At 44.9% G+C, this 20,692-nt stretch overlaps 1 protein-coding gene across 1 annotated transcript in view; it reads left to right on the forward strand.

The window, feature by feature from the left end:
• The window catches only part of LOC139291410 (CRACD-like protein), a 41,309-nt gene extending 21,131 nt beyond the window's left edge, over positions 1-20,178 (forward strand). The window contains exons 2-16 of the mRNA XM_070913428.1: positions 668-750; positions 3,941-4,115; positions 5,296-5,422; positions 7,417-7,557; positions 7,689-7,742; positions 10,790-10,945; positions 11,329-11,431; positions 12,118-12,415; positions 12,524-13,049; positions 13,809-15,153; positions 15,243-15,346; positions 15,897-16,059; positions 16,274-16,392; positions 16,845-16,938; positions 18,327-20,178. Coding sequence (XP_070769529.1) covers positions 668-750; positions 3,941-4,115; positions 5,296-5,422; positions 7,417-7,557; positions 7,689-7,742; positions 10,790-10,945; positions 11,329-11,431; positions 12,118-12,415; positions 12,524-13,049; positions 13,809-15,153; positions 15,243-15,346; positions 15,897-16,059; positions 16,274-16,392; positions 16,845-16,938; positions 18,327-18,826 — 3,988 coding nt within the window. The 3' untranslated portion in view covers positions 18,827-20,178. The remainder of the gene's footprint in view (positions 1-667; positions 751-3,940; positions 4,116-5,295; positions 5,423-7,416; positions 7,558-7,688; positions 7,743-10,789; positions 10,946-11,328; positions 11,432-12,117; positions 12,416-12,523; positions 13,050-13,808; positions 15,154-15,242; positions 15,347-15,896; positions 16,060-16,273; positions 16,393-16,844; positions 16,939-18,326) is intronic.
• The last annotated feature ends 514 nt before the right edge of the window (positions 20,179-20,692 follow it).

The following is a 20,692-nucleotide window of genomic DNA, read 5'->3' on the forward strand; positions in this document are numbered from 1 at the left end:
TCACGACACTCCCAAACGGGACTTTAATCGCATTGTAATCCAAGCGAGCCCGATCACATTGCAAGTGGTCAGGCTGGCATATGAGCGATACAAGGAGATAGAGGCGGGCCAAGATAAACACTGTCGCAAAGTAACGCAGCCCGGTAGATGTCGCAGAGGAAGAAAAGACTGTAGAGAATTTGTGCTCTCTTAATATTGTTTTTGGCGCGAGACGCCCACGTTCAGGCTCTGTCTCTCACCACCCAAACAAAGCCACACCTTAAAGAAAAACATACAGTATTAACTCTACAGGTTGACAACGTCTGAACGTCAGGCTTTTTTTCCACAATAAAAAGTCACAATCTTTAGTTGTGTGTTGAGTTCAGCCTCTTACACTTGACCAAATTCCTAATGAATGATTGATTCCAATAAAAGTATAGGGTTGGAGATATAAGGTTTATTACATTTTCCCAGCTTCCTTAAGCAAAATGGTTATATGCATTATTGTCAAGGAGGCACGAGCATCCTCCCCCGCCTCGACCTCTTCTGGAGTTTATCAGTGTGCTGTTGTGTTGTGCAAACAGTATCAATCAGTCCAGTTAGTCATGTTATCTTCAAATGATTGCACTCGTGTTCTTTTGAGGGACAGTTCTGCTCATCAGTCTCTCTCTCTCTCCCCGTCTCACAGCAGTGACAGCGCTGCCATGGCGTCAGGACCTCCAGATGTGATGGCCAATCAGGAGCCTGCTGAGGTGGCGGAAGAGTGCTCAGGTAACAGTTTGATTTAATTAATGTCAGTTATACATATATATATATATATATATATATATATAATTATTATTATTTGATATATCAGTTAAAACGTTTTCACGTGAGATCAGTGAAGAAAGGGGCTCGCAGTAGAATTAGACGTCCGATCAAACACTGTGTTCATGTTTTTTAGCCTTTTCCTTTTTGGGAGTCTACAGACTCACAGAGTCACAGTGTGTGAAATGGCCTTTTCTATAGTTTTAATATATGTAATTGTCAACTAATTTAGATTTTTCCACAATTAAAACACTGAAACCAGCTAATTTGGAACATCATTAGAACCATGAAGTGCAAAGTTTGTAGTTTATTCATGTTGTTAAAATGAAACAGCTCGCTAAGTTTATTGACAAAAATGAATATTTGTAGTGCTTTAAATTCCAAAATGAAACTTTTGGAATGACTTCAGTGTTGATGGGTCGCTCGCAATATCTTCTGTCACCAGGACTTAATTGCAAATCTCTACTTTTTAATATAAACATATTTGTGCTATAAAGTCAGAATGGTCTCTCAGGAACTGCTCTTTCTACCGAGGACTAAAAATAACAAACTTTATTAGTGTCAGAATAGGGTGGGTAGTGGTGTATGGAAGTCTTCATCATATCAGCAATGAGATTTTGTACACACACACACACACACACACAGCAGGGAAGATCAGGCCGGCTTTAACAATCTAGATCCTCCTCGCTGCTGTTGGCAGGAAATGAAGGAACAGAGCGAGCCATCATCGTCATCTCGCACTCATATACAGGCACACACACAAACAAAGCACAGATGCGCACTGTCTATACAGATGGATAGCACATATGCCGCTGATATGATGGGAACGAGGAACGAAGTGCAATGGGAGGTCAGAGAGGTGACCGTGTGTGGGTGAAGCCGTTTAGCTGAAGCGCTGTTGGGATTGTTGGGAACACCGCGTCCACAGTCCAAGCAAGTGGACTGGGTCTAAACTAGGTCCCCTTTTAATTCTGACATGTAAGAGACAATCCATTATGTGTAGTTTGTTGCAGGACGTTTGGTGATTCACTTCTAGCAGAGCTGAACGTCCGGCGTGACTCCACAGATCATGGAGTCTGGACAAAATATCTCAAATAAAGTGTCATGTCCATGTCCTGACCCAAAAACAATATAGACATTTTTTTCTACATTATGTTCTAGGTTCCCTCCTCTTCCTCCTCCTCCTCCTCCTCTTTCTCACTCTGTCCACGACATTGTTTCCCTGTCAAAGGTCACCGTCTTCTCATTGAGTTCAGTTCCCCCCCAATATTGACCTTTAATTCCCATGATGTTATTTTGAGTGTGTGTGTGTCTGTGTGTGTGTATTCATGTTTGTAACTGAAAGAATGTATATTTGGGGCTGAAAGTATCTTAGACCTACAATGGCCACAGAGCTCCACTGACCTTCCATTGAAGCGGTGGCCTTTTTTCAACTCTCTGAACACAGACCTTTGACTTAATACTGTATTGTGCCTAAAATAGCACAATAAATGGCGCTGCCGGCTGGAGTTTCCCCCTGACTTTTTTCCTCTTGGCAGTGCAGAAAGGCCTCAGGAAAGCATCAGCAAAAGCAGGCTGGAAGCTCCTCAAGTAAATGTAGCAGTTCACTTCAAGGTCCAGACAAAAGAGAGGAGAATTTGCAGCCAACATTTCCTCACAGAAATTGGATGAAAAGTAATGACATTATCTTCGATGTATGGATTGATGGCAACACATCAAACTCCGTCCAACAGCTGCTATATTTAGCTCTCCACGCTGAAAAGACAGTATGTGAAGGAAATGTAATTTTGACTTGTATTTCTTTTGTGTGATGTGTGATATTTATTAATAACACACACCAGATCCCAAAAGAAAAGAAAGCAAGCTGCTTACACATACGCGTGATATAGAATGTAAGATCTATAACATCAAAATAAATAAGCTCAGTCGTTTCGTGACGTGTTCTTTAGCAAGTGACCCAGAATTTTTAAGCGTCTCGGCCCCCGCTACCAGGTTTAGATTCCAGACATGTTCATGCTGTGATTGAGCTCCAACCAGAAAGTGTATTTTTAGAGAAAGGAGGGAATGCCGGAGGATTCCCCACAGGGTGAAGGACGAGAGTGACACAGCGAGTGTTGAAAGAATGTGTCTGTTTTGAAGTCTCTTCCAGAGCATTTTATGGCCCAGGGATGTGAATTCTCAAAATAGTTAGATCACAGTTTGTTTTGTTTCTCTCCCGGCTCCTTCTTTGTTCACAGTTCCTTTTCCCTCAGTTTTGTGTTTCAACACTGTCCAGTCTCTGGGGACTCGTATATCTGTATGTTGGGATAGTATATCCAAATATTTCTGGACTGGGGATGCTCCAAATTAGTCTTTGTAACAAGGAGGATGTGTCAGGTCAGAGGTCATGGTGCCCACAACATTATGAAGCTATGCTGTGGACTGTCCTATAGCTCTGATGGAGGATAGATGCAGATGAGCACTCCACCAATTTAGCATCGCACTCCTATAACATTGTCGGACTCACAATGAGGACAAAAAGTATCAAAGAGATTTATTCCACACATTCTTCTTTCTTGTCAAAACCTGGCGCCTACATTACCCACAATGCAACACGGCCGCCGAGTTTAGTCTGAGATTCGTGTGTGTTATGCTGGTGGCGGCTAATGTAGCCTCAAGCAGAGATGAGAGTGGGCCAAGGGGTCTGGTAAGCTCGCGTCACATGTATTCCCGCCAGACGGAGAGAGGACCATTTCCAGTTCGGGGTGAGCGCCTTGCTGACTGAAAGCAGTGAAAGCAGTTTGTAGCTGTTTAAAGAGTCATAAAAGAGCTGTTGAGTTTTTCCACTGCAGTGTTAATGGAGGTGGACTCGCTGGGGGGGGGTGGGGGGGCGGCACAGGAGTGTGTGTTTACAAGCACAAGAGTGTGTGTTTGTGTGCATGTGTATCCATCCCGAGCCTTTACAGCCAGCACAGGGCTAATTGCTCAAACTAGAGTTCATATGAGGGCCGTGTGTGTGTGTGTAATTGTCTCATTAATATATCACCGTGCAGTTAGTTGTGATGGTTCACTGCAGTGCTGTCAGCAGAAGGTAACTGTGGTTGGGGGGGGGGGGGGCTTCACACCAGTTTCTTTCATTGTCTTCCTTTCTCTCGTTTCTCACTTGTCCTCACAGGAAAGAAGAAGTCCAAGTTCCAGACGTTTAAAAAATTCTTTGCCAGGAAGAAGAGAAAGGAGCCGCCAGCCGCGGGAGCAGACGCCGGGCTTAAAGCCAGCCAGTCGAGCGACAATGTCAGCAAAACATCCGAAAATAACACGCTCACTCGATCAGAGAAGGATAAGGGCTCCGGGTAAGATCAGGCACATACACAAAAACACACTTCAACTGTGACTGCAACACTTTCATTGAATCACTGACACAGTTCATTTATTGGGGAAATGTTCGGTTAAGCGCCACATTTTGCATCTCAAGGCACAGAAGAGCTCTCTCCTCAGCTCAGCTATCTCTTCTCACATAGTTTGATATTTGTTAGAGGATCTGGACATCTCTGTTCATCATCATCTCTAAACTGTGCATTGTAATAGATCTGACTTGAGCACATTTTAAACCCAAAATTTTCAAAAGTACTTGCCGTTTTTTTTTGTTTTTTTTTTGGCTTTGGCCCAAATCTATTAGTGTTTCCCTCATAACTGTATCCGTGTCAGGGAAGAAAAGGCTTCGAAATGGCATTTAGTCCACAATGGGTCACTGAAACCTGAAGCTAATTAATTCATAAAATATTGTTTTTGGTGGGCTGGCAGATCCCTAAGGTGAGCTGAACTATGAATCCAGTGATATGTTGGCAACATCGCCTTGTTTTTTCAAAGATATCCCTAAAACCCTCCAGTATTTTATTCAGCCGCCACTTATCGCGCGCCACAAGAATTTATAAGGGGTTCACCAACAAAACATAGCCACTGATGGCAGAAGCCAGTTAAAAGTTTTCCTTTTCCCTGCAGCCCCGTGTTGTGTTTCTACCCAATTTGTTGCCGTTCCTTTGTCCATTGAGATAAACGTCTCCTCTTGCGTGAAAAGGACAGAGATCATTTAAGAAAGGAAGACCGTGTTATAACATCCATCTCCTGTTCTTCCTCAGCTGAGGCTGGTGGCTTCCTGTTTTTCGTTCCGAGCAGTGGAATGTGTCTTCCTGTGGACAGTCCTAATTTCCTTTTGTTTTTCTAAGCTGTGCCACTTCCTGCCTCGTCTGCTCTTCCTCGGTGTCACAGCGTATGTCTGCTCCAGTTTTATTGAAGGCGTTCCTCCCCATAATCATTGGGGGGGGGGGGGGGGGGGGGGGGGTTAAGGAGGCACAATGTAGTTGGACAACAAACAACATCAAAAAAGGGAATATTGATTTATTTTAAGAGAAATAAAAGAGTAACAGAACATTTCTTTTAAGCCTCCAAACATCCAGTTGTCTTTATTTTGTTTTCGAGTCTGTGAAACACCACTTGCTTTGTTTTATCTCTTCCTCTTCCTGTTTCCCAAAGGTCAAAGATCAGCCTGGGCGGCAAGGCCTTGTCACATGACTCTGTCTTTGTGTCTGACTCATCGGAGGCCAACGAGGCTCTGGGGGCATCTCAGGACAGCATTCATGGGAAAGTGAAATCACTACAGGTAAACACACGTGAAAAGCATACCTGCTCTTTTAGTCTGAGCCACTGTGCAGCCACAGGAGCCACGTTTGAGCTCCTGTGTCAACAAGTATCTTAGTCTGTTCCTGGAGTAGCTGTCATGAGCAGTGTTTATCAACGAAGGAGTTGATCAAGGCAGACAGAGCGGTACCAGCTGATCTGCTGTATATTTAGTTAGTGTATGTAGTCAGGCGGCGCTGATGGGTATCACAGCGAAGGGTTAAAAACTGAAGCGTCCGTCAAAGCAAAATGAAGGGCCAGATGATGAAAAGAAAAGCAGACAGACAGAACAAATGTCTGTCACAACAACGGGCTAAAACGGGAAGACATGAGACCCAGACAGACGGACTGACCTCCAGTTAAACTGCTCCGCTAAGCTACCTTCAGGGGAGCGAGAATTAAACAACGTCTTAAGGGGATTTGCTAAAAAGGAAAACTTTCTCCCGTAGCTAAAATGCTGCGAGAAGTGTTTATTTTGGGGTCTGTTTGCAGATGTGACGGCAATCGCACGGTGTGTACAAGAGGCCAACAGACGGAAAGACGGGCAACGGTAATCAGTGCATTTGTGGAACAGCTTCACAAACAACACTGCACTGCGAGTATGTAGATTAGACAGGAATAAGAGCGTGAGAGTGAAGTAAATACTCTGATTTGCATAAACTGAATTTACCGTGGAAAACAAATCTGATGGAGATTTCCTGACCTTAATCCTGGCTCTGAGCTGGGCCGCCTGTGTGATGAGCAGAGTGAGGTTGTTCCGGAGCCAAATATAAACACACCATGTAAGGATCAATACGGTACGAACAGGGTGCAGAGACAGACACTGTCGAGTGCCTTTTAACGTCACTCACTTAAGATAATGTTGGTGTTAGTTTGTAGATGTAGATGTAGATGACAAACCCCACCGCTTGAAGAAAGGTTTGACTTTCCACAAAACATCTTTATTTAATTTTTTTTTTTTTATCTCTGTACAAAATGGTGTAAATGCTACGTCAGGGCCCTCTCCATGGTGCCAGGTTGCCATTAGGGTGGAGATTTCTTTTTATCATTTAAAAAGTCACATTTAAGAATGCTGACTCTCCAAAAAGGAAAAGCCTTTTAAAAATCCACCACATGTAATGGCATCCTCAGTGGCAGCTACCTGTATTTGACACGCTTATGGCTTTACTAGCATATCCTGTCAAGATATTCACCAAGCAAATGAATTTGACAGTTTTGGTGGTCACAACTATGCCACATTATTAGCATTTCATCTTGAATCACGTCGCATTCATGTGCAGTTACCTCACAACAGATAATATGAAGGCAGACGTCTGAAACACAACATTTTGAACTGTAATACCCTCATTTAAGCTCAAAATTAGCGATAAACTGAATGTCATTTACTCTCAAGTTGAGCTTCCCAACACGGTTAGATACGCTGCTCCTGTGTCCTTATGTTAGCTGGAGCTCCTCTCTGTTTCTCGGTGTGTTCGACTTACTGTAACTGTAAGATTGAAAGGTTGAAAACAGTGAAAACTGTCAGCGGTCGATGTCAAGGACTGGGCGTGTGCCAGCGTCCAGCCCGGCTAAAGAAAAGCTACATTGTCCCGTGTTTGCTCTGCAGCTGAGTAAATGAGTCCTTGAGTGACGTAACTGGCAGATAGCAAGTCAGTTAGTTTGAGTTTCTGTGATACCTACCACACACACACACACACACACATAGAAGGCCCAAAATAAACACTTTCTCTCTTGAGTGCCCGCTGACTGTCCTCACGAGTCATTCTGTGACTGTAAAAAAAAAAAAAAAATGCAAACTCACCTCTGTTACCTTTTTATAAAGCACAAAGCCTGGAAAACCACCTTGACTTCCTGCTGTGCTATCTACAAGTGTTTCCAGGTCTTTGTTTCTCGTTGAGGTGGTTTTGAGCTACATAGAGGACACGCTCATACAAACGCAAGTTGCCTTTTTTAAATTTTTGAATTTTTGCCCTGCAGCTCCAGCTGAAGCAGGCCATCAGACTGGGCTCTCCTCCGTCCATCACGTGTGTGAAGAGAGCAGAAGATGCTGGAACCATGTCTGAGGATGACGGCCTGCCCTGCAGTCCGCCTGAATACACGACACCTCACGCGGCCATGGTAACGCACATTAGTGAATGACACCCCCCCCCCCCCCCCGTGTAGTCCACCTGGATGCTGTTTTGCTCCCGACGGCACTGCCAACACTGTTCTTCTTACTCTTTCGTCTCTCTGCATCTCTGCATGTCCAGGCTCAGAGGAACAGCCAGATCAGTCTGGAGGGAATAGACAGTGAAGACGACCAGGTAAACAAACACCTCCACCAATTTAGCATTGCACTCCTACGAGATTGTTGTTAATGCAGCCGAAGCAGCCAGGTCGCCATTAGGGCGTTGACATAGAGTGAGTTCAGCCATTCAAGTCATCTCATGGTACGGTATGAGATTTATGAAGGCCAGGAGGAAGCTTCAGGCTGTGTGAGTGTGGATCTTTGTGTGATTGTGGCATTTCTCCTCATGTGACTACGATGGCAAAAACATCCCGTGATCCAATCTAATCACTGAAGCACCACTCTTGGTTTGTAAGCCCCCTCTTTCTCGAATGTTTCCCACTCTCCCCACTTTTATTAGTGTCTTCATTTCCATTCTTTCCTACCGTCTTTCCCTCCCCCTCTGTATCCTCGCGTTGTCAGCCCCCTGACCTGCTTCTGTGAGTGTCTGTGGTTCAGCCCCATACGCTCCCCAACAATTCACTGCAATAAGTGCTTTTCAGATGGACAGAAAGAAGTGCCAATTCGTGATAAGACAAGTCCTATAAAAACCTCAGCTATCCATTCAGCCTCGCCGGCTGTAATGTGGGCAAAAAGCACAGTCAGCAAAGTATGACAAATGAGCATTTAATGATAGTGCCGTTTTAGCAATTTTTTCAGCAGGGTTTTCATGCCAGTCATTTTCCCACTGAAAACGACCACAAATGGCCAGCTACAAAGACACAAAAACCTGAAAATATCCCTTTTTTATAGTGCATTCCACACACAGGAATGTGGTCAAGGAGGACTGCAGTGACTTACGAATTGCAGTCGCAGTGGCACTTTCCATTCAATGGGAACTCAAAACAGACTCCGTGGAGACACAGAATGTTTTTTTTTTTTTTTTTTTTTTTTGATTTTATTCTGAGAATGAAACTTTTCAGTGCAGCGCTATCAGGTTTGAGCTCGGCAGCGTGTCCATATTCAGCCTAAAATGACCCTCTGTGTTTGGGTCTGGGTCAGTCTGTCTGCATATGGACTGTAAATAGAATAGGCCCGCAGCAGGCAGCTGTTTACAGGGAAAAGGCTCTGAAAACCTGCTGTACACTACCTGTCTACCTGTCTGAGCTAAAGAGGCTAAAAGGAGTCAGATGTTTCCCTCAGGAGTTTGGTAGAGACCAAAAACTGAGCTATAAAGAGTGAATATTAGACTTACGTTCTTGTATTTGCCTGCCTGCTGGATGTGTAAACAGGCAACTGTGTGCTAACACGTTTGCCATGTCAAGTCTATATGGTGATGATATGTCAGCGTTGTGATTACAGCTTGCTGTGCTGCCTCCAAGAGGCCAAAAAGTCAAGTCATGCAGGTTTAAGGAGGCGGGATGTAATTCGGAGTCGACGCCAATGTGTGTCTGAGCCTGAGGATGAGGAGTAACGGAAAGAAGCAGGATCAGTTCAACTCCACTTCCTCTCATGTGGCTGAAACTGTCTTCTGTCTTGATTTGAATGGTTTAGAAGCTTCTTAAATCAGATAAGATAAGAAGATTAGATCATTTCCTCCTGAGGATTTAACCAGTAGGTTCACAAACACATACGCACAGTAAACAGTAAATGGCTGTCATGTGGTTTGTGTGTGATGCTTGAAGATGGACCTCAGGGTGTGTGTGTGTGTGTGTGTGTGTGTGTGTGTGTGTGTGTGTGTGTTGGTGGGTGTGTGTTGGTGGGTGTGGTCACAAGCAATCCTCAAGCTGCTCTTCAAACTTTAAAATGAAGTCTGCCACTTGACCTCTTCTTCCTCTGTGTGTCACTTTCTGTCTTTCCTTGTCTTTTTCTGACCTTCTCTCTCTTTTTTCTGGCCATAACACTGTATGTATTATATTTTGTGTTATTCCTCTGACCCACTGAGTGTGTGTGTGTGTGTGTGTGTGTGTGTGTGTGTGTGTGTGTGTGTGTGTGTACGAGTGTGTTCAGAGTGCATTCCAATGGTTTCTCTGGCAGTCAGTGCGTCTGCTTGTAGTTATAGCGTTTAAATTCTGCCTCAACCTGCCTCTTTCTCTCTCACTCACTCACACAAACCTAAAAACTCCACAAACAAGATTCTTAGATGTCAACAAAGAAGAACTGCGATCATATTCCTCTAAATGTCACACAGTCTCTCAGTCTAGGTAGTAGGAGTAGGAGTTTTTCCTCAAAACCAGACAATAATGTGAGTCTTAAAGGGCCAGTTCACCCAAAAATCATACCGTATTTTCCGAATGACCCCTAGTGGTATGTAGCCACGCAAATAGTTTTGGTTTCATTTGCTGATAGAGAAATCCATCTCTTAAACTCCTGCCACAAACCTAATAACAGTGGAGCTGATTTGAGCATGAAGAGTGGCGCACAAAGCATCACCACTGCTAGGCATCTGTAAGTCAAGTCACAGACCTCACTGTGGACAGTTTATTTGGTAGAATATAGCTCTGAAACACAGAAGGATGTCACCTAAAGCTGTCAGGGTCCTCCTTTAGCTAGCTCAAGCTTGTGTTGCGATGTCAAGCTGTGAATCATTTGGACTCTTTTAGGCTTTCTGGTGGATTAATAGACGAGAAAAAAAGGTAAAAAACCTCTCTGGGATTTAATGTTACAATGAGTCAAAATGTGTATTTGTGGGAGGAGAGAGAGGGAGACTTGTGCAGTGATGACAGAGTAAGTGTTGGTCCTGCAGATAAGGGCAGCTAATATTTATACAGCTGGACACCCTTTTCTCTCGCTCCCTCTCTTTGCTGGTCTTCCTCTATTTCCTCTAGTGTCTTTATCTGCTGCCTACATCTTTTACACCATCTTTACCCTTTATCGTAATCGACATTCCCTGCACCCTCCCTCTCCAAATGTCGGGATGTTTACCTTCTCAAAGCCAGGGACAAGAGTAAGAGCGACGACTCAAATCTGTGACAGACTTTGTTGCGGAGACAGCGGCCCGTGGGTACAGTCTTCCCAGGCCATGGGTGGACGAAGCCCCGCTTTCGTTGATGGTGCTCCTGCAGAGGTGTCTCCGGTGTATTTCCTCCGCTGGTGAGTTCTTTGTGAAGCGTTTTAGTGAAATCTGTCTCCTTCTCCTCCCAGCTGTCCTGTGCTGCCTCCAGCAGGGCGGTGAGCCCCCTGGTGGTTCCGGGGGACTTCAGCCAGCCAGCCAGTCCCTTCGGCTGTCTGGATAACTCTGCTGCCAAACACAAGCTGGGCCTGAGATACAAAGCCTGCAACAGGAGGAAACCCGTCAGTGTGAGACATTCAAACACATTCTAATACACCAAATAATCATGCTTCAAAATGATCCTTCTGGTTTATTACAACAATTTCATAGTTTTGGTTATTGTTTCTATTGTTCTAGAGTTTGGTTAACTGAAGCGTTGACACTGACAGATCCAGTTCAGCCAATCATAACAAGCTAGTAATAAATAATGTGGTAACGACCTTTTGCCCGACCCAAATGTCAGACGATAGGGTCAGCCATAGAAGCACTGCTCCACTCGGTGGCACCTCAGCAGGACAGAGGCCTGTCGATTCAGTGGCTTTAAAGGACTGTCTAACTGGATCACTACGTCACCACGATCATCAGGGTGGTAGCTGAGAATGATGGTGTCTGATGTCTTCTGTCCATGCAGAGGCTGGAGGTGAAAGCAGAGGGAGACTCTGTGGTGGAGGAGACACTGAACACCTCCCTAACAGAAGCTTTGGAGGAGCGAGAACATCTGAAGACAACAGAAGGTCAGCACACAGTTTTTTCTGCTCGATTATTTTTCTTTTCTTTTTTTTACTTTTGCCCAATATTAAATTCAACTGAATTTCCATATTCCATTTGCGTTTGCACAATGTGAGACAAAATTAGAATAAAACATACTTGTATCCAATTTTCATTGTCAGGTTTAAAAATTCCTCACGGATTTATTATTAAAATAATAATTATGAATTCAAATAAAAACTCCATCGGCAAATAACTGGCGCAGGCTCCTAAGCATAACACTGCTATAATGACAAAGACATGTATTCTGAAATGTGTTTTAAATTTGCAGACAATTTGCAACCTGAGCTTGAAAATGCAATTGCTTTAGCTGTGCCATGATTTTAGCTGATAAAATCAGGACATGATAGAAATTCAAAAGTTTGTAATTCAATTTTCAATATTCTGTTTCTCCACCAATTTGAATTAGAAAAGTCCATTTTACATTCAAGTGTCATTATCACTATGACAGCAATATATTTAGGAGTGTTATTTATTTATTTATTTATTTATTTATTTATTTGGCAAATTTTGCATTTTCAAAAATACATCATGCACACAAATTGATAATGGAACTGTGATTTGTTTCATTTTAATTTTCACATTTGGCAGCCAAAGACTTCCATATATTTGCTGCCACTGTATCATATCAGGTTTTCTGTCTGTGATCCAGTTGTAAGTGGCGATGAGCTGAAACCAAAAGTGGAGAGGGAAGAAGAAGAAGAAGAAGAAGAAGTTGAGGAGGAGGAGGAGGAGGAGGAGGATCAACCACAGCATTCCAGACGGTCCCTGCTGAGAGATAAGGAGCAGAGGGAGGAGGGAGAGGATGATGAGTCTGAGGCAGAACAGGATGTGTCTCGCTGCCTGGACGCTCCTCCTGAGCTGCGTCTCTCAGAGGAGGAAGCCCCAGACGCCCAGCCCCTGCCCTCCTCCAAGCCCAGCTCCAGAGCCTCCTCTCTGGACAGTCCCGGGTGATTAGACGTCATTTCCTCCTTGTTTTCTCTTCTTCCCAGTCTGACTTGTTTTTTTTTTTTTGTTTTCTCCTTCCATCAATCTGACCCCTTGATATCTGCTTCTAGAGCCACGCCAGAGCCCCCTGCTGATCCGAGAGAGTATTTGCTGGACCCTCCGGGCCTTGCCTATGGAGCCGAGGAGAACAGGGATGAAAGTGAAGAGGATGGAGTCCAGGAAAACAGGGAGGAGGAGAGCTCCTTCTTACAGGAGGTGCTGAGCTCCTTGAAGACTCCCCTCGCGCCCTGCTCGCTGGGCGTGGAGACCGAGGGTGTTGTCCTGGAGGTGGAGGAGGAGGCGAAGGGAGGGGAGAGAGAAGATGTGGAAATAGAAGAAGGAGAGGAGGTGAAGGAAGAGGAGGCAGAGGTGGACGAGCCTGTCGGTTATCAGGCTACTCCCGCTGCCTCGCTCCTGTCAGATCAGACCACCGAGGAAGAGGAAGAGGAAGAGGAAGAGGAAGAGGTTGCCACTTTGGGCACGAGTACTCCATCTTTCCTAAATGTTGAAGAAGAGGAGAAAGTTGAAGATAAGGAAGAAGAAGCAGCTGAGGAGGAGGAAGAAGCATTAATGGTGGAAGAAGTCAGTCAACATGGTGTATGTATCTTTGATTCATTTGTAATTACAGTAACTTCAGGTCAGAACACGAGGGGCCTCATGCAAGAGTCTTTACTGTCGTACTCTTTTTTTTTTTTGTGAGGCTTGTTCATTCGAGTGCCCCGCGTGGCATTCACCAAACCCTCTCCCTCTATGAGGCTATTTGTTCTGCTCCACTTGTGGGCAGGTTTCATTTACAAAAAAAATCCCAAGAGTCAAAAGATTTTCTTTTCACACAGCAGAGCTTCAAGTCCCGCTGTTGGAAATCGACAGACAAAAACAAACGTAGCCGTGTCAGTAGTTTGTATTAGGGGCTCTGAAAAAAGGAGAACATATTGGTGCGGGGGACAAAACAAAGTGGTCCGTGACTAGAATGGGAGGCCGTCAAGGGCAGCAGTTTCCATTAAGATCCTGATGCGGCCAAACAAACTACCATAACCAACTGCTGAACTGTAGAAGTTGCCATGGTGACAAAATAGTCAAATCGAAAAACAAGTTTTCTTTGGTGCTTTTTATTTTAGTTGATGTCTGTGTCATATTTATGCTTTTAATTACATAAAACAAGTGTAAACGCCGACATATACTGTAAATTGATGTGGTGAGCTGTGTGTGTACATGACAGTCTGGACAGGTCTGGAGCTTTCAGGAATTTTGTTCGTACTCTACGAGAGAATTTTTGTGGTGCTTCCTGGAGGTTCAATTGGGAAAATGTCACATGTCTGCTTTTCTTATTTTCCTCCCTCCCTTTTTATCTTCCAGCAAGAAGAGGAAGGAGAGAAAGAGGAGGCAGAGGAAGTCACACCTGAGGAGAAAAATGATATGCTCACAGGAAACACCGTCAGCCAGGCGGAGGAGGAGGGACGAGAAGAAGAGGAAGAAGAGAGTGAGGGAGAGAAGGAGGCGTTAGAGTTGGAGAAGGAGCCAGAGGTGGAGGAGGAGGCACGGGAGAAGAGGGAAGAGGACGATGTGGAGGTGAAGGAAGCAAAGGAGAGAGTAGAGGAGGCAGAGGAAGCGATAGAAGAAGAGAGGGACGACGCAGAAGTGGTGACGGAGACGTTTCCTGGTGCAGCGGACGTTAGAATGGCCGCACCACTGCAGGAGGCGGATGAGGGCGTAGATGTTGTGGTTGGAGGTGACGCTGTGTGCGCCCCGCAACACGCTGATGAGGATGAAGTCCCTCCAGAGCTGGGTGATCGGGTATTTGGCACAGCGCGTGAGAGCCGAGCAGCTTCCGATCAAAGCTGTGGAGAGGAGAGAGCGGAGGAAGGCGTAGAGCTCCACCACACGGAACAACTGTCAGACCAAGAGGACGACGGCGAAGCACAGCGACCTCACGCAGAGGAAACTGAGCAGCATCTGGAGCAGGAAGCTGAAGAAACATCCCCTTTAGACACAAAGCAAGCGGGAAAAGATCAAACTGACGCCACAGAACAAGCTCGTGTTTCTTCCAAGCCTTCTTCTTTGTCTCTTCCAGAGTCACGTTATGAGACTCAGTCACCAGAGAGTGGAACCAGCACACCCAGCAAGACCAGCACAACCACTCTCCACATAAATCTGCTCTCTCCGAGCTCAGAGAAAGTCCCATCTTTCTTCCAACAGTCCCCGGCTGCCGTGTGTCCCGAAGGAAGTGAGATACCGTCTCCTGCTGTAGCAGCCACAGAGCAGAATACAGCGTCCACAGAAGAAGAACCAGCTGACACGATGGAAGCAGCAGAAGAAGAGGCTCCACCTCCTGCCTGTGTGGAGGAAACGGTCAACCAGCCGTCCAGTGGTTCAGATCCGAGCAAAGTCCGCTTCACCATCGCCCCCGCCTGGCAGAGGTCGCTCTCTGTAGAAGACGCCAAAGAAAGTTCGACTCCTCCATCCTCCCCACCCGCCTGCGTCTCCTCTTCTTCGCCCGCTGCCACGGGGCCCGGAGGTGTGGAGGCTACAGCTGCAGCTAAGAAGGACCCCGAAGTCAAAGCAGAGCCAGCGAGTTCGGCCAAGGTGGAACTGGTGTTGAGCCCTGGTAGAGTGAGGACCCCCGCTGCCAAACCACAGAGCAATGCACCACCGCCTCCACCCCCCGCTCGACCTCAGACCTCAGCTGCTGCGAGCACAGAAGGTGAGTCTGATCTAAGTCATATGAGGTGAACTTGCTGTTGGACTTAAAATAAAGTTAAACCGCAAACTTCTCCACCCGCCCGCCTACAGAGAGCTCTGTCGTAGTGGAGGGAAACCCCGACAATCCATTTGGAGTTCGGCTGAGGAAGACGTCAGTCCTGCACCGCTTCAGCTCGGAGGAGGACAACGCAGAGGTGACCCCCGACTTCGTTGTTACTGTTACCGAGTGCTGTTTAGGGACTGCTTCATGTTCGATGGTGCTTGGTGCAATGGTAGCAAAACTATAACTCCTTAAAAGCTTTGAGGGATGTTCACTTCTGAGGTTTTCTGCAGGAATTTGAAGCTCTTTTACCTTTGGAACAAACTTAGAAACTTGGCTTAATTCACCCATCTAAGGTATTTAAGGGCATTAAATCAGCCGTGACCAACGTTTAAAGATCAAATGACTACTTGTATGTGAAAGGTGGCGCTCGTGGTGACGAACCCGCCAAGACCGCCACAGTTTCCCTACGCTACAGAGCGTTTTAGCATCTTTAAGCGCATGGTTTTGGTTTTAGGGCCCAAAACTAAAGCGAAAAAGTTTGAAAACACAAACAAAGCTAAAAGAAGACTTGACATTGTCCAATGTGTCAGTGTTCACAGCTTGTTTCTGCTGCACCCACATGGCTATACATCAGTCAACGCAGGTCTAGGGGACTCTTAGTGTTGAGTTTTGTCTTTATTATCCGATTTTCTCTTATTCAGCCTCCCATCGAGCCGCCAGCTCAGCCAGCCAGCTGTAAAGTTGACTCTCCGCAGCCAATCAGTGTAAAGCCCTCCATAAGTCAGCCAGTCAGCAACAAGCCTGCCCTCCCTAAGAAACCAGATGTACATGGGGACAGTGGAGGAAAAAACAAGCGCATCTCAGGTGTGTACACACACATAAACACACACCACAGTCTTACATACTGACTTCATACCAAGTGCACAAAGCTTACAGCTTTCTTACGCAATATACTTAAGGTGCTCGTGTGTAATTGTCCAACACTCGGGTCGAATCAGACTTAAAAGAAACTAAAAGAGGAAATGGCCCCTGGTTGCTTCTGTGGTGTAACCGTGTATCTGCTGTGTTATTGATCCAGACCCAGCTGCAGTTCGTGGTGTTTCTTCTGGATCTGACTCTCCCAGCTGGATCTCTGTGGCCAAACAGAAACAGAAGATCTATAAAGAAAACTCACTAGAGGAGATAACAGTCAAGAAGGTAATCTGTGTGTGTGTGTGTGTGTGTGGTCACGTATGTGTATTGTGTGGACGCAAAGACACTGAAGAATGAAATCAAATGACATAATATTGAGTTTTTTTGTTTCACCAACAACAATAATTGCATTGCATTTTATTTGCATTGGTCTCTAACTTGGCATAAGAGTCACATGTCGGTATGATCGTCACGACAAACCAAGAAAGTCGCTGGTTATACGTTGAGTTCAACATTATTCTGTCACAGTCAAACCGGAGGGACATGACTGCATTGCAGCCTAGATTAGAGTTTGATAGCAGGGATACACATGAACAGAGGCAGAAACTGACATAGCTGACATGATGGGGGGGGGGGGGGGGGGTCCAAAAGTACATGGTTCAGATTCGTTGTGTTTACAGCACATCATTTCCAGCCACATGATCTGTATAACTGACTGCGCTGCTCTCTGTCGTCAGGAGGAACAAGAGAGGAAGAGTTCACTGCCAGTGTATGTCAGCTCAGCTGCAAGCCGGGAGCACAGCAACAACACAGCTGAGTCCACCGGCAAAGGTCAGAACACACACACACACACACACACACACACACACACACACACACACACACACACACACACACACACACAGTCATTTGAAATTGCAAAAACATTTTGTACTGCCAAAATTCATTTACATCAGCTGCAGCATGGGAGCTTTTCAACAGGCTTCACTGAGTTGAGTCTCATTGAAATATGAGAGTGTGTATTCTGCTCAACATGCTGAATCACTGTCACGACCTTAGGTGTGCTTTGAGTACACTGAACGCCACCCTCCCACTTTTTTTGATCTGCACCTCGACTTGTTGCACGTAAGTAAAGCTCGAGACTGGTGCGATGCTGCCCTCGTCTGGACAGACGCTGCTACTGCAGCTGACCCAACAAAAATTCAGTTCACCTCACGCTGCAACAGCCACACCGTGTGTCCTCCGAGGTACTGCACATGACAGCTGGCTCACACAGACATGACTGATCAAGGAAACAATTTATCAGAAATGCAATTATGAGATTTTCTTTCTTAATAGCGGAGGAAGGTGATAAAGCAAATTGGCACAGACATAAATTACATATCTCAGAATAGGAAAACAGTGCTGGTCCAGAATAGAGTATAAAGAGGGAAAACAAACCACCTGTTCTATAAAATAGATCACTGCACCAGTGAATTGTTCTGTTTTACATAATATGACAGTTCTTCACTCTGGTGTGTAATTAGTGTGAACAACAGAACGTCTTCTTATTATTCTTCTGTGCCTCTTTTGCTCACTTGTCAAAAGCCGATTATGCTTCTAATAGTGTTCATATGTTGTGACATGCATCATTTAATGCAGTTGCCTGCATATTTATTACATTTGCACACATCTGCATCCATTTTTTTTCTCCTTTGATATTCACCTGCTCCCACAGTTCTAATGCTAAGATGATTAATACGTCATATTGTTCATTATTCCTAAGATTTTTCGTTCTGTTAACTGTTTTAAAAACAATCCCATAGACATCCATTGTGTTTATGTATCAACCACTGTATACAGTACGGACTCCAGTCATATTTTAAAATGCTCAGTATTGCACACTGTGGATTAGCTCATTATGGTAACATGTACAGTTAATTAACTATTATTAGTTATATAATGCTGGAAAGCCTATAGGAGCCCATTCAATCCCCTTTTAGTGTAACTCATTTCCTATACACAGTACATGAGTTTCATGACGTAATACATTAAAGTGTTTTAAAGCCTCCATTCAATTCCATTGTAAATTCATTAACATGGATTACCTCTTTATATGATTATAAAGTCATCAAAAATCATGTCGATCTGCATCAACACACACAGCAGTCACACACACTTCCTTCGGAAAGTGTTGTGTATGTCTGACGCGTGTTTGTGTTTCTACATTTGTCTTCCAGTGAGTCCGCTGGAGGTCAGAAAGCCTTCGGCGTCTGTAGAAAAGGAGGCCAGGAGGGCTCTCTCTCCTCCAACTCCAGTGCCATCTCAACCTCCTAAATCCCAGTCGCTCCCCTGCCCTGTCCCTCCGAAACCCCAGGTCCCCCCTGCCACCGCGAAACACCCGCCCCAACCTAACCCGCCCCAGAGATCCCTGTCACCACCCACTCCGGTTCCTGTTCCCCAAAAGTCTCCCTCTTGCACAAGCCCGCCGTCTCTCTCCAAAACCGCCACCTCATCCAAGACACCCCAGCCGCAGAGCACAACACTTACCTCCCCTCCCTTTTCATCGAGGACTGCCCCGGAAAAGTCTGGTTCAAGAGCTCCGGGGCTTTCCAGCCAGACCCCGTCCTCCCAGCGAGGCCTGCCTCCCCCAGCGTTGCCTCAGGACGAGCCGCCCTGGATGGCCCTGGCCAAGAAGAAGGCCAAGGCCTGGAGCGAGATGCCCCAGATTGTCCAGTGACGGGCACAGGTTTCAGTAAGGTCTAGTACACGGGCCCAACTGGGTCCGATCTGAAAGGGGGCTGAAGTGGGCTGAGAGTCTAGATGGACCAGAATGCATTTGCACACAAAGAGTCGTTGTTTTCTCTTGCTTTCTTACTTCCTGGTTTCTATCCTGGTTTAAGGCTTTGGATTGGTACAAACCCTCCGATCACAGCTGAAGACAGGCTCAGATTAACTCCTCCTTTCTATACGTCCTTATGTTGTACCTTCATGTTTTCTAAATGACCGGGTAGGACCCCAAAAGTTAATCGTCTTACTTCAAGTGGATCCATATTGACGATCCCAACAGTCTTAGTGTGTTATAAGGTGCCTGAATGAGAGTAGTCTCATAGCAGTTAAAAACAATTCTTTTTTTTCTTTCTTGTTTTTTATTTTGATCTACAGTAACTCAGATGATTCCATTTGATTTCACTAAACATTTCAGGGACGGAAAGAAAGAGACATTATTTTATAAAGAGGATACATAACGTTGGTTAAAAGTGAGGATAAAGAGACAAAGTAAAGCCTTCGTCCTTCGTCAGTCTCAGTGTGTGTGTGTGTGTGTGTGTGTGTGTGTGTGTGTGTGTGTGTGTGTGTGTGTGTGTGTGTGTGTGTGTGTGTGTGTGTGTGTGTGTGTGTGTGTGTGTGTGTGTGTGCGTGCGTTTGTGTGTGCATGTTTTAAGGCTGTGATACATGCTCAGATTTTGAGGAATGTGGAAAATGTTGTGACCAGACCGTAACACCCAAGTGAAGCTGGAGATAAACTTGCTGATCCACGGTTCCTCAATCTGCCGTCTATCAGGTTCTTGAGACAAATCTGTATTTCTTGTAACATGATCCGCAGACACTAAACTAACGATGTGTGTTGTGTTAGCGAGTGCCGAGTGTGTCCGACATGTTCCAGGTTGTCAATGTAAATAATATTTTAAATTTTCTCTTTTGATATTTTTGAATAAATAACTACAGATTATGTGTCAGCATCCTACAGAAACCTGTTATCTCCAAAAGGCCGTCTGTTCAGGAATCATCACGTTGACTTCCATGTGATTTTTAATACTTTTCAGTGCATCTTTGTGTCGCGGATTATGAAACATTTTCCATTGTAAATGAAACAGGAATGAATATATCGCTAAGTAGCCACTCGGAGATGGATTTGCTGCAGGATGCAAAGCATCGCTAAAGGAAAGCAAGTTTCACGGCTGAAAGTTTTCTTTGTGTCAATTAAATCTATCTATCTCACATTAACTGTATGTTTTATGCATTTGTTTTATTTTGTATTGCCTTTTGGGACTTGTACATAAAATGTGAAGTAAAGAACTAAATGAAATCACTTTTTCTGGCTTTTTTTTGTTGTCTGTCTGTTTGTTTGTTCATACACAGTTTCTTTAATTATGAAGGAAATGTATTTTTCTTACAGCTTAAAACAGGGCATCTAAGACTCTGAACCCCAATTTGCTCCCGATGGACAGGCTAGCACCCTGCGTGGTAGCTCGCTGCCATTGGTGTGTGTGCGAGTGTGTGTGTGTGTGTGTGTGTGTGTGTGACTGAGAGGCAACAACTGTAAATGCAGCCATTTGGATTTGAAAGTTAAAATACCTTTAATGCATCTTTGTGTAGAACACTCGGATGAAAACATCAGCATGGTTGACTCGCATGTCTCCAAGTAAAGCATTTTACATGTTTTAACCCACACGAGTGTCTGGAGTGTCTATTTTCTATGCCCAAAGAATATATTTAGAGTGTATTGTATATTTCTTTGCAAATAAATAAATAAAGGATTCATTATTTGCCAACCAGAATTGAATCCCTGGAAGTGTAAGGACACCTCTCCGTTTCAGTTTGAAGC

Source organism: Enoplosus armatus, chromosome 10 (genome assembly GCF_043641665.1).
Source record: "Enoplosus armatus isolate fEnoArm2 chromosome 10, fEnoArm2.hap1, whole genome shotgun sequence".
Lineage (NCBI taxonomy): Eukaryota > Metazoa > Chordata > Actinopteri > Centrarchiformes > Enoplosidae > Enoplosus > Enoplosus armatus.